This window comes from Theropithecus gelada, chromosome 7a (genome assembly GCF_003255815.1).
Source record: "Theropithecus gelada isolate Dixy chromosome 7a, Tgel_1.0, whole genome shotgun sequence".
Taxonomy (NCBI): Eukaryota; Metazoa; Chordata; class Mammalia; order Primates; family Cercopithecidae; genus Theropithecus; species Theropithecus gelada.
Window position 1 is genome coordinate 40,917,493 of NC_037674.1, and position 14,390 is coordinate 40,931,882.

At 39.1% G+C, this 14,390-nt stretch overlaps 1 protein-coding gene across 10 annotated transcripts in view; it reads right to left on the bottom strand.

Moving 5' to 3' along the window:
* Nucleotides 1–335: 335 nt before the first annotated feature.
* DPP8 (dipeptidyl peptidase 8) overlaps nt 336–14,390 on the bottom strand; it is a 76,213-nt gene continuing 62,158 nt past the window's right edge. For 5 of the 10 annotated variants that reach the window (XM_025390138.1, XM_025390136.1, XM_025390139.1 and 2 more), the window contains 4 exons: nt 12,735–12,887; nt 10,161–10,303; nt 9,190–9,301; nt 340–4,908 (listed from right to left, as the gene is read on the bottom strand). In XM_025390138.1, the coding sequence (XP_025245923.1) occupies nt 4,786–4,908; nt 9,190–9,301; nt 10,161–10,303; nt 12,735–12,887 (531 nt within the window). In that variant the 3' untranslated portion in view covers nt 340–4,785. Of the gene's footprint in view, nt 4,909–9,189; nt 9,302–10,160; nt 10,304–12,734; nt 12,888–14,124; nt 14,313–14,390 lie in introns of all 10 variants that reach the window. The other 5 variants (XM_025390140.1, XM_025390141.1, XR_003120204.1 and 2 more) reach the window with 4 other exon arrangements.

A 14,390-nucleotide genomic window follows, 5' to 3' on the forward strand; every position in this document is an offset into this window, starting at 1 on the left:
CACAAACCCCCAGCTGCTTGGGGGTGGAGGTTGGGGTAGGGGGATATGCTCCTCACTGGCTGTAAGCACCATTTACCCTTGTAGTATCAACCACTGGTTGTTGGGAACCACTTGCAGATAGAAAGCAGTTCTCTGCACACCTCCCATTAGGCTTGGATGCATTTTGGTTAGTGTTTATACTAAAACCCCCAATGTAATCCTTCATACTGCAGTCTGTCTTCTCCACTGCAAGCACATGACCTTGTTCATGTGTATTAGTCACTCCACAGTTGTCACTAATCAAGGCAAGGTTGTACATTTCCCATGGGCAAATGGGAGAAAAAGGGACATTTAAATCAGTTAATTTCAGCAGCATCTTTATTGCAACAAATAACCTGTAATAAAATGCAACAAAACTAATGTTTCACTTTACATGATTAAAAGCCATATACCTAAAAATGAGAAAACCCATAAGCTTACTGGAGTGAGACATGCAATTCTTTTTATACAAGTCAATGCTTAAAACAGCAGGCACTTTATGTTCTAAAATTAACCACCTGAACTCCAATTTTGCTGGATACAACATAAATTTGTTTTGGGGTTACTTAAAAACAAACATACAAACACTACTTTTTCTTTACCTGTAAAGGACTTATGAAATGATTACCTAGAGCCCAGCACCTAACATCTCCATATTTGAGGCTGGAAGATGGATAGGTGGAAGATGAGGCTGGGAAGGTGGGAGTCAAAAAAGTTTCCTTTCTCCTTTATATCTGCTGGGAATAGACACTCAACTTATATAGTTTGGAAATGGCCATGTCTCTTTTCTTACATCAAATAGCTATAAGATGGGCTCCCAGGCTTAAGCAAGCACTCTACTCTATATTCCAATCCTCAAATCCCCCACTATACCAAGGAAGACACATTTAGTGCAATGAATTTAATTAACTTCAGAATGTCATATACTAATTAGAAGTACTGCTTCATTAATAAGCATGCTTAGCATTTACTTTGGAATGGAAAAATTAACCATTTTTATGTGGTTATCTTTAAAATGTTTTATACGAATATATTAATAAATATTTCTTTAAAAATTTACCTTTTCTATATATCATTTAACTACCATGAGGCAGGACACCTGGCTGGAGCCCAGCACCAACTGGCTACTAACTGGCTGTGTGGTCACGGGTATATTTCCTCCTCTCTCTCTAGCATGTAGGTTGTTCTTCTAACAAATGAGAATATTAGATTAGATTAAATCAAAGATTGATTCCATCTTGGAAAATGCATGATTTAATAATGAGAAATCTTATAGGAATCATTCCACCTGAAGAGAACTATGCTATAGAAAGGTGGGCTATACTATCTGGAAGGAATAAAACAAGTATTAAAAAAAAAAAAAAAAGAAAAAAAAGAAAAAATTAAGCATCGGTATCAACATTGCATTTTTTAAAAAAGTAATGCATGCGTTGTGACCTAATCCTCTTGTATGAGGCTTTGGAAAAGAACCAGGAATGGCATAAAGAGAAAAACTTTTATTCCAAAATTAATCTCCAGACAAACGGGATAGAAACAAAGTAAACACCTCCTGCTGCTTTCAGAGTGAGAAGGGCCAAACAAGTTACCACAGATGAGCAGCTTCATGGACTACTGTTTAGGTTCTTGTGAATCAGTCTAGCGTAAAAAATCACCTATTATTAATCCAACTCCATTCTCTAGAGAAGAGTTTCTTAAAGTAGTCCATAGATGACTTACTGTAGGATCGCGTGGAAAGCTTGTCAGAAATGCACATTCCTGGTGTCTACCTAAATCAATGGAATACAAATTTTTATTTATTTATTTATTTTGAGGCAGAGTCTCACTCTGTCGCCCAGACTGGACTACAGTGGCGCCATCTTGGCTCACTGCAACTTCCGCCTCCTAGGTTCAAGCGATTCTCCTGCCTCAGCCTCCCGAGTAGGTTCGGGATTATAGGCACACGCCATCATGCCCGGCTAATTTTTTTGTATTTTTAGTAGAGACGGGGTTTCACCATGTTGACCAAGCTGCTCTTGATGTCCTGACTTCAAGTGATTCACCCGCCTTGGTCTCCCAAAGTGCTAGGATTACAGGTGTGAGCCACCATGCCTAGCCTGGGAATACATATTTTTAAGAGTGAGTATCAAAACTCTACATTTCTTTTAGTAAGTATCCCAGATAAATCTTAGATTTTGAGTTCCACTACTCTAAAATGCTCAAGTATCCCTCTTGATGGCTGTTCAAGTGTACACATTTATCAAGTCTTTAAAAACACAGTATGATATTATGTAACCTAGTGCTTTTTGGCTCCCACTAAACTGTTGCTACTTTTATATATTCTTGCCGTTTAAGCTGTTACCCACACTTATGGGGTACAAACTTTTAGTTAGATTTCTACTGATTGCCTCAATTGACTATGATATTTTCCACACTGGTTGTAAAAAGCAAATTCAGTCAAACTGTCTTTCTGTAAGTGAATTCATTCAGGTATTTTTTCCCCGCTATAGAAGCAGATGGCATTTAAGTGACTGGGAGTGATAATAGAAACATTCTTTATGATAGGAGGAAAGAAGGCGGCAACATGCAAAAGGAAAACACCGGTGAATTCAAGAGTACATGAAGTTTTCTAAGTTTGTTTCGGTAAAATAAAAGATGCCATTTTGAAGAAACAGTCTTAATGTGTGAAAGGTTTCAATGGAGTAGCTGCTTAAAAGCTACTGTATACCATTTCTATTTTATATTGCATATAAGGATAGATCCTTTGAGGCCAATTAGTCCAAACAAAACAAAACAAAACAAAACACCCTCCACAGTCAGATACATACTTAAAGGGGAAAATACTTTCTTGGGGAAGAAAGTTACCCAAATCAATTTAATTTAACATTGAAAATCTATATAAACAAATCTTGGCATGGGAAAATATCAAACATGAAAAGCAATACACATACAGATAATAAGAAAAAGCGTGGTATCTATTATACAATATAAACACAAACAGCAAAACCCAATACCTTTCCCAACGACAGAACCACCATGTCATCCTGCCATTTCTGGGCTTTCCCTACCTCCCACTTGGCGTCAATGAAGTCCACCTCTTACCAGTAGTCACCAACCTTACTAATGAAGGCTGTGCTCTCTATGGGGAAATCTACTCTCTCTGTAGTGATGAGAAAGAAATACAGCAAATTTTCTTGGAGTGTTGTTTAAAAGTATTGGTAATAACTTTCTAAACACTGAAGTGTGTGATAAAAAGCATCAAACTCATAGATGCCTTCCCTGCCACCGGTGTCAACGTGACCGACCTAGCACCCCAAGACTCTAACAGGGCAGATCTCAATTAGCACCTGAAAGCCTATGAGCTCTCTTCATAGCTAAATCCTAGTGCTAAACCAAGAAAAGTTCATGATCATTCAAGAAAACTGTTTATAGGCTTTAAACACCAAAAAAAAAGAGAGCCATGGCTTGCCAGGGATTAGTTTATGGTAAAGAGGTTATCTGTAAACATTTGTATTTTAAGCTTACAATATCTAAATTATGTTCAAATAATTTTAAAAGGATAAAGTTTAAATGTGTAGGATTTCTAAACCAAAGAGAAAAAAAAAAAAAAGAATTATAAAAGTAACTCTAAGGAACTTTTCCTCCCCTGAATCATGTTACTCTGTAGCTGTGCTGGCAAGACAGTGATTTATTGATTCTGGTTTCCTTAATATTCTAGTTGTTTAAATTTCAGTTTCCAAACATTTTCCTGAGTCTTTTTGTTAAAACTACTTCTGCTTAGTTTTTAATCAGGCCCTCACCACCTCTTCTCTCTGTCATTTCCCAAACCCAGGACTCCCCACCCCACTGTGATTCCTTCAATCTCCTTAAAATTCTAGAATATTTTAATAAGGAAATTCTAAATGGAAACTGGCACCACTACATTTTCTGAAGAATTCTAGTGAATGTATACTTTTTCCTTTTCTTAAAGGAAAAAAACAAACAAACAAAAAAAAACAAAAAAAAAACTTGCCTGCAAATATTTAAGCTCTAATCATTTAAAAATTTTCTGCCTGTAATTATCAGTATCATGACTAATTAAATCCATGCTACATATACAGTTACTAGCCTTTATGCAAAAGGAAAAGCCCACTCCGTTAATATCATCAAAGAAAAATGAGAATTATTTATATTAGATACAGATTAAATTGGCTAAAAACTGGTCAGTGCCAAAACAAGTGTCTTTAGGAGGCCACTAAGTTATCCTTGAAAAATCAATAATGAATGACTGGTTAAGTCAAGTTTAATAGTTATTAGTTCATAACATGCTGGATATGCCCAAGCAATGAAGCATAAGCTATTCAATTACATTTAAGTGCTATCAAATCTGTAACTAGTCAGAGATTCTGGAACTGAACCAAACCAATCACTAATATCATATTTTAACAAACTCAAAAGTATACTGTAAAAATACACTAATTAAGTTCATGAAGTTTATAATACTATTAAAAGTGAAAATAGGGTAGTATGAATACATGGTGTTAATGCTTTTTTTTTTTTTTTTGAGTAATTCTCATGGTATTGCTGGGTCTCTCAGGAATATGTATCATTTGATTTTGAGCATGTGGGGTTAAGGTATTAGATTACTACCACAAACTGTAGACCCCTGCATGGCACCACATTTATTTTCAGGAGTAGATGTTACGTGGCAGGTATCAAAGTGTGATGATCAATTCTGTGTTTTCTACTGATTAAACCTCCTCATTTGGTTAAATAGCCAGTGTATACCAGAGAGTTCTATACAGGTCAAAATTATATCACTTTTAGAGCAGCAATACGTGATCCAAGGTTTTCTTGAAGGTAGTGCAAAAGATGCAGTTCATAATGTTCTCCAGATTCAGGAACTCTTATGCTGTGTCTCTCCTGAGGATAGATCTTACCAACAACAAAAAATAAAGATACAAAAAAAAAAAAAAAAAAGAATTTAGTGATACATCCTCTTCCAAAGCTTTCCAGAGATTTTTTTTTTTTTTTTTAGACGGAGTCTCGCGCTGTGTCACCCAGGCTGGAGTGCAGTGGCGCGATCTCGGCTCACTGCAAGCTCCGCCTCCCAGGTTCAGGCCATTCTCCTGCCTCAGCCTCCGAGTAGCTGGGACTACAGGCGCCCGCCACCACGCCCGGCTAGTTTTTTGTATTTTTAGTAGAGACGGGGTTTCACCATGTTAGCCAGGATGGTCTCGATCTCCTGACCAAGTGATCCGCCCGCCTCGGCCTCCCAAAGTGCTGGGATTACAGGCTTGAGCCACCGCGCCCGGCGCTTTCCAGAGATTTTAAACAGGATTAATAATATGAATCACAGCCTCTATGCAATATTGTAGAATAAATCGTATCTAAACGCTCCTCTCATCTTATGATTTCCTTATTAAACATTAGGCTTAATGATGGATTTACCTGTAGACCAATGGTTTGTTCTCTAAGTGTGGTCTATAGACTTTCAGAGGTCTCTGAAAGCTTTTCAATGGATACAAACGGTCAAAACTACTTTTAGAACAACACAAAGACATTATTTGCCTTTACTTGTTGTGTCAGCATTTACAGTGATGATGCAAAAGCAAAGGTGAGTAAAACTGCTGGGTAGCATGAATCAAGGCACTATCATTAAACTGCACTAGAAGTCACAATATTCCTCACCACCACACACTTCCAATAAAAAGAAAAATGTCAGTTTCAATTAAGTAGCGGTAAAAATTAGAATTTATTAAGTTACAACCTTTGAGTAGAAGTCTTTAATATTCTGTGTTTATGAAATGGGAATGCATAAAGCACCTGTGCTACAGGATGTCTCAAGGAAAAGTACTAGTGTGAATGAGTCACAAGCTGAACTGCTGCTTTTTAAATGGAACTCCATTTTTAACTTCAAAGAATGACTGACAACTATGGTTATTTAGGGTATCCAGTAAATATTTTCTCAAAAGTGAATGAAGTGAGTTGGCCACTTCACGGACAACACTGACAGTATTTGTTGCCAATGATAAAATCTGGGCTTTTGAGTTAGAATTTTGGAAAACTTGCATCTACTACTATTAACTAATGAGCTTCCCAATACTTAGACACTTTTCTGATAAGATCAGTGGTAATATAACTATATGTGATTTTTAAAATATTGTACAATAAAAGGCGTCAACATTTGAAAGACTGGAATAACACAGTGAGCCAGTATTTTCCAGATGGCTAATGCATGGTAAAAGATCCATTTGAAGTATAAGATCCACACTTTAATGTAACAGAATATGAAGTTTATATATATCACTTCAGATTCCACACTAAAACCTAGCTTTAAGTCAGATGCAGGAGCCCATTCCCTGTAGTCTCAACTACTTGGGAGGCTGAGGTGGGAGGATTGCTTGACCCCAGGAGTTTGAAACCAGCCCAGGAATCATAGTAAGACTTCAATTGAAAAAAATAAAATTAAAAAACAACAAAAAATTCATTGGCTGGGCATGGTAGCTCACCTTGCTTGCAATCCTAGCACTTTGGGAGGCTGAGGTGGGAGGATCACTTGAGTTCAGGAGTTTGAGATCAGCCTGGGCAACTTAGTGACACCCATCTCTTAATATATTTAGGCCAGGCGCAGTGGCTCATGCCTGTAATCCCAGCACTTTGGAAGGCCGAAGCAGGTGGATCACGAGGTCAGAAGATTGAGACCATCCTGGCTAACACAGTGAAACCCCGTCTCTACTAAAAATACAAAACATTAGCCAGACCTGGTGGTGGGTGCCTGCAGTCCCAGCTACTCGGGAGGCTGAGGCAGGAGAATGGTGGGAACCTGGGAGGCGGAGCTTGCAGTGAGCTGAGATTGCGCCACTGCACTCCATCCTGGGAGACAGAGCAAGACTCTGTCTCAAAAAAAAAAAAAAAAAAAAAAAAAAATATATATATATATATATATATATATAAAAAACCTGGGTGTAGTGGCTCACACCTGTAATCCCAACACTTTTGGAGGCTAAGGCCTCAAATCACCTGAGGTCAGCAGTTCAAGACCAGCCTAGTCAACATGGTGAAACCTCATCTCTACTAAAAGTACAAAAAAATTAGCTGGGCATAGTGGTACGAGCCTGTAGTCCCAGGTACTCAGGAGGGTGAGGCACGAGAACTGATAGAACCTGGGAAGCAGAGGTTGCAGTTAGCCAAGATCACATTACTGCATTCCAGCCTAGGTGACAGAGCAAGTCTCCATTTCAAAAAAAAAAAAAAAAAAGTGTGTGTGTGTGTGTATATATATATATTTATTTATTTATATATAATTTAAAAATATATATAATAAAAAGTATATATGATATATATATTTAAAACAACAAAAACAAACAAAATCCCACAACCTTTAAGAAACTACCACTTGTCCAGTTTTGGTACAGTATCAAAGAATGGTATCTACAATTAACTGAAAAAGCTAAAATATTACTCCCATTTCTTTTTTTTTTTTTTTTTGATGGAGTCCACTCTGTCACCCAAGCTGGAGTGCAGTGGCACGATCTCGGCTCACTGCAACCTCTGCCTCCCGGGTTCATGCAGTTCTTGTGCCTCAGACTCCTGAGTAGTTGTGATTACAGGCATGCACCACCACACTCGGCTAATTTTTGTATTTTTATTTTTATTTTTTTGGAGACGGAGTCTCACTCTGCCACCCAGGCTGGAGTGCAGTGGCGCAATCTTGGCTCACTGCAAGCTCTGCCTCCCAGGTTCACTCCATTCTCCTGCCTCAGCCTCCCGAGTAGCTGGGACTACAGGCGCCCGCCACAACGCCCGGCTAATGTTTTGTATTTTTAGTAGAGTCGGGGTTTCACCGTGTTAGCCAGAATGGTCTCAATCTCCTGACCTCGTGATCCACCTGCCTTGGCCTCCCAAAGTGTTGGGATTATAGGCGTCAGCCACTGCGCCTGGCCCCGTTTCATAACTACATACTCTGTGAGGCCAAATTTTTCTTCACATACTTTAGCCAAAACATATCACAACAGGTTGAGTACAGAAAGAGACATAAGAATGTAAGTGTCTTCTTTACTATTATGTCAGACATTAAAGGAACTTAGAAAAATGTAAAATATTGCTGTTTTTCTCAGTAAATTATTTGTTTTGGAATATAGTTTTTCTCTATGAAAAATGTGATTTGTGTTAACATGTAATAGTTTATTATTATCATTTTTGAGACGGAGTTTCACTCTTGTTGCCCAGGCTGCAGTGCAATGGCGCAATCTCAGCTGATCGCAACCTCCGCCTCCCCAGTTTAAGCAATTCTCCTGCCTCAGCCTCCCAAGTATCTGGGATTACAGGCGTGCGCCACCATGCCCGACTAGTTTTTGTATTTTTAGTAGAGACAGGGTTTCTCCATTTTGGTCAGGCTTGTCTCGAACTCCTGACCTCAAGTGATCCACGCCCACCTTGGCCTCCCAAAGTGCTGGGACTACAGGTGTGAGCCACTGCACCGGGCTGATAGTTTATTATTTTAAAATATTTAAAATTTTTCTCAGTTTTAATATCTTATATGAGAAATATTCATTGATATAATCGACATAAACAAAGTTCTTTGGTAGGTAAAGGTGTCCTGAAACCAAAAAGCTTAAAAATTGCTGCTATCAATATCTCATAGTTTAAACATAAATATCAACTGAAATGTTAAAAAGGAAAAAGTAATTTTTTCAATTTTTGTGTGCACATAATCTGTTTAAGGAGTAAAACATAGTTTTAAGAAAAACTGGAATAAGGATCTATAAATGGAGCAATGGAGGAGGGTAACTTGCTGGTTTCTGCTCCGATGTCAACGTAAAATAAAAGAAAATTAAAAGACCATATAATCAGGCCCTAAAAATCCTTTTACAACCATGAAATCAAAATAGCATATCTTCACCCTTCAAAGCGGAAAAAGAAAAGCAAAGGAGAACAGTGAATGACTTCCTGTCATCTTTTCCATGCTTCCAAACTGAAAGCAGATACAGACACACAGTCATGTAATCTGATAGGCAGATATGTCCGCCTGACTGCAACAGAATCTTAATTTTTATCCAACTACAGGCACTACTAAATATGCCTCTTACTTTAGTTCTCTTAAGCAGAGGGTGGACACTCTAAAAATCCGGACTTACCCTACAGTTAATAGATTTCAAAGTAATCAATCACTAATCATGACTGCATTTAACCAGAAAATGTAGAATAACTCACCTGTAAATCATATGGCTTTCCAGCCCTCACTAAAAAACTCAGTAATATACTGGTATGTGCAAAATGGACATTCTCATCCAGGAACCCATGTAAGAGCAGTAAACGATTTGGTCTGGATAAATGGAAATATTACAGGATTAGGCAAAATAGTACAGTATTTGGGAAAACAATTTCACTTATTTAATCATACTTAACCATATTAACTTCCTGATACTGCAATGTTAGAATAATAATTCAATATTTTCAATATTAAATTTGTAACATATTAACCAGATACCACATGTAATGAAAGATTAAAAAAAGATCTTGTGTTCAATTATTTATAATTAAAATATTAAAACACATCTATAATTATAGCATGTCCCCAGAAAAATTATGTGTAAAATATATTCAGGCAGACATAAAATTTTTTCCACCTTGAAAGTCGTGTACTTAACTTTTTTCAGCAAAAACAACTGCTTCAAATATAACTTGTAAAAAAACATTATATGAACTGGCCTGTAATTCAGTTTTAAGAAACAGCCATGATATTCTAGTATAACATATTCATCTTGGTTTTTCAGTATTTGAATTTTCCATTAGGATTAAAGACAATTTTTTAAAATACAATTGAAAATTTATAATCTTCATTTTAAAGCTTGAATTAGGCTGTGCCCGGTGGCTCACGCCTGTAAACCCAGCACTTTGGGAGTCTGAGATGGGCAGATAACTTGAGTCCAGGAGTTTGAGACCACCTTAGGCAACATGGTAAAATCCTGCCTGACTCTACTAAAAATACAAAAAATTAGGTGGGCATGGTGGCACGTGCCTGTAGACTCAGCTACTCGGGGGCTGAGGTGGAAGGATCCTCTGAGCCCAGGAGTTTGACGACGCAGGGAGCCCTGATCATGCCACTGCACTCCAGCCTAAGTGACAGAGTGAGACTCTGTCTCAATTAAAAAAAAAAACAAAAAAAAAAAGCTTGCACTTACTCAGAGGGGAACTTTTCTGCTTGCATGGCCACAGATCCTAAGTAATAGCCCTGTTCATTCTGGTCAGGGTGACCCATATAACGTTCCGTGTATCCTGTATCATAGAAGATCCACAGAGTGACTGGGGCCCCAGCAATAGCAACCTGCATAAGATGACATTGACAGTCAAGTGTGGTCTGGAAAAAGAGAGTGGCTAGCAGTGAGATCTTACAACTGCAAAATTACACTGTAAAATTATCCTTAAGCTTTAGCCTTACGACTGGGGCATACATGTCTTAGGCAACTCAGAATACTGAAGTGAAGTGCCAAGGTCAAGAATTTGATACTCTGTGAGTCAGTTTCATGTTCCATGGGCATTCTACGTACCAAACCTTTAACCTGGGCTAGCTGAAATACAAAAGCCGGGCCCATTGTTAAAAGACAACTGAACTACATCCTGCTACTGAGGAAAAAATGTGCGAGAACTGTCAGTTTTATGTAAAAAAGGAGCCACCTTTTTTTTTTAAGCCTCTGTTGGCAGTACAGAATTTAAAACAATAAATGAAATATACTAAAAATTTGCCTCATTTTATTTTTTATTTATTTATTTTTTTTTTGAGACGGAGTCTCGCTCTGTCGCCCAGGCTGGAGTGCAGTGGCCGCATCTCAGCTCACTGCAAGCTCCGCCTCCTGGGTTTACGCCATTCTCCGGCCTCAGCCTCCCGAGTAGCTGGGACTGCAGGCGCTCGCCATCTCGCCCGGCTAGTTTTTTGTATTTTTTAGTAGAGACGGGGTTTCACCGTGTTAGCCAGGATGGTCTCGATCTCCTGACCTCGTGATCCGCCCGTCTCGGCCTCCCAAAGTGCTGGGATTACAGGCTTGAGCCACCGCGCCCGGCAAATTTGCCTCATTTTAAGGCTCTTATACATAGTTTTATATTTAAATACTCTATTTTCTTGACAGCTACAAGCCTGGGAAAATTATGGGAGTAGTCAGAATTTATTTATGGTTATTATAAAGATCATCTAGACATATATGCAAGAATAAAACCCTTATTTTGTTCTTAAAAATAAAAATTAAGGGTCAGGTGCAATGGCTCACGCCTGTAATCCCAGCACTTTGGGAGGCTGAGGCGGGTGGATCACCCAAGGTCAGGAGTCCGAGACCAGACTGGCAAACATGGTGAAATCCTATCTCTACTAAAAATACAAAAATTAGCTGGGAATAGTAGTGGGCGCCTTTAATCCCAGACTGAAGCATAAGAATTGCTTGAACCTGAGAGGTGGAGGTTGCAGTGAGCCGAGATCGCACCACTGCACTCCAGCCTGGGTGACAGCAAGACTCTGTCTCAAAAATAAAATAAAAAATAAAAATTTTAAAAATTACTTTTCACTGTAAAGTAACATCATGTTATTGAAATATTAAAAAAAGAAACATACTCATAATTCCTATTCTCAACAATTATCATCCTTATGTATTTTCTTCTAGTGTATTTTTCCAAGAGTTTGTTTACAGAATTGTAAGCATTTATACATTTAATAATTCACTCATTCAACGCACTTATTGAGGGCCTACTATGTGCCAAGCATTAGGCTTGACTGCTGAGGATACAGTGGTGTACAACACAAACAGGTCCCTGCCCTCATAGCTTGCAGTCCAACAATTAAGTAATTACAATCCAATAGGTATGTTGTATGTGCCTTACTAATCGTAACCATCTCCTATACTCTTTGGCACGTATCTATAAACAGTCAGTAACTAGTTATCCAGTTGATGTTTAAACATTATATATGTTTAAAAGAAAAATACACACACACACACATATATACATATAAAACTTGAAGGCTGGGAGCAGTGGTTCACGCCTGTAATCCCAGCACTTTGGGAGGCCAAGGCGGACGGATCACTTAAGGTCAGGAGTTCAAGACCAGCCTAGCAAACATGGTGAAACTCCATCTCTACTAAAAGTACAAAAATTAGCTGGAAATCGTTTGAACCCGGGAGGTGGAGGCTGCAGTGAGCCAAGATCATGTCACTGTGCTCCAGTCTGGGTGAAGAGCAGACGCTGTCTCAAAACAAAACAAAACAAACAAAAAAACAAACGAGATATATATACATTTCACATGGCTCTTAAACATACAAACCCTAACATTCTATAATATTGCCAACTGTGGGCCAGGCGCAGTGGCTCATGCCTGTAATCCTAGCACTTTGGGAGACCAACACGGGTGGATCTCTTGAGGTCAGGAGTTTGAGACCAGCCTAGCCAATATGGTGAAATCCCATCTCTACTTTAAAAAAAAAAAAAAAATTAGCCAGGTGTGGTGGCCGGCACTTGTAATCCCAGCTATTCAGGAGGCTGAGACATGAGAATCGCCTGAACCCAGGGGGCAGAGGTTGCAGTGAGCCAAGATTGTGCCACTGCACTCCAGCCTGGGCGACAGAGCAAGACTTTGTCTCAAAAAAACAAAAACAAAAACCCAAAGAAAATTGCCAACTCTGTAAACCTTCAGGAAATAGACATTTTTATATATCCTCTATTTACAGAAAAATCTACCCTTATTGCAAAAATGAGTATAATAGGAAGTCACATACCCTGAAGATATCTGACCTCTGCATTAATGCCATCAGGGAGAGGTATCCTCCATAGGACCAGCCGTGGATGCCCACACGATCTAAGTCAATGAAATCATATCGAGAAGCTAGATATTGGAGTCCTTCCACCTGATCATCAATTTCTATTTGACCCTGTCAAAAAAGGGAGAACATTTCACTGATTCTGATGAATAAAAGTCTCATAAGAGTGCTTTTAAAGATGATAAATGTTTTTACTAAAAATACCTGTAGGTCTTTTAATTTTTATTTTATTTTTTGAGATGGAGTCTCACTCTGTTACCCAGGCTGGAGTGCAATGGCATAATCTTGGCTCACTGCAACCTTCGCCTCCTGGATTCAAGCGATTCTCCTGCCTCAGCCTCCCGAGTAGCTGGAATTACAGGCATGCGCCACCATGCCCAGCTAATTTTTGTATTTTTTAGTAGAGACGGAGTTTCACTATGGCCAGGTTGGTCTCGAACTCCTGACCTCTCAAGTGATTCGCCCGCCTCGGCCTCCCAAATTGCTGGGATTACAGGTGTGAGCCACCACACCCGGCCCTGTAGGTTTTTTTAGATTAGAATTTACTACCACCTGAGATTCTGTTGCCCCCTCTCCCTCAAATTTTTAAAAAATCTATTTGGAGATAGGGGCCTATAGCTTCTGTTGCTAGCCTGTCCTAGAGTTTAGTTACCACTTAGTCATAAAGCTCCTTCCTATTGCTACTCAAACTGTCCCTTGCTATTTGGGTATTTCCCATTTCCATTTGTTCTGTTGTCTGCTAAGAGGTCAGCATCTTCCTTGTAACAAGCCTTCCTATACCCAAAGACAAAAAATTAGCCCCTTAAGTAATTAATTTTACTTCTCCTTTTTATTTATTTTTTTGGAGACATGGTTTCACTCTGCTGTCCAGGCTGGAGTGCAGTAGTGTGACCATGGATCACTGTAGCTCAATCTCCCAGGCTCAAGTGATCCTCCCACCTCAGCCTCCCAAGTAGCTGGGACTCCAGGCGTGCGCCACCATGCCCAGTTAATTTTTTAACTTATTTGTAGAGGTGGGGGGTCTCCTTATGTTGCCCAGGTTGGTCTTGAACTCCTGGGCTCAAGTGATCCTCCTGCCTTGGCCTCCCAAAGTGTTGGGATTACAGGTGTGAGCCAATGCACCTGGCCTACTTCTCCTTTTTAATTTTTAGTGCAGTAAAGCAGAAGGAATTGCTCTTGAGGCCCTATCTTCTTATTTCCCTATTATATTACCTCTAGGAACTGAACATACTACTTCTTTAAGGTCCTAGTTCCTACCACCACCACCTTGTCTATATTACTAGGCCTGCCAGTGCACGCAATCTCACTTCACTGAGCCAAAAACAAAAATAAAAACAAAAAAACTTACATGAGAATACAACATAAGGTCAAAGAACTGGCTGTGGGAGAAAATCCCCATGTCTTACTCAGCATGTCCAATAACACTGGCAAACACAGTAACTGCCTTACTGTGCAAAAGGAACATCGGATTCTCATCATTTCCCAAAGCAGCAGAAAGGACATGGGGCATCTCTAAAAGGTAGCATTTAAAGCTTCCTGTAGAGAGAAAGAGGCTTGTCACAAGGAAGGCACTAACCAGTTGGATTCCCTCTTCACAGAGGACAGAACAAATCT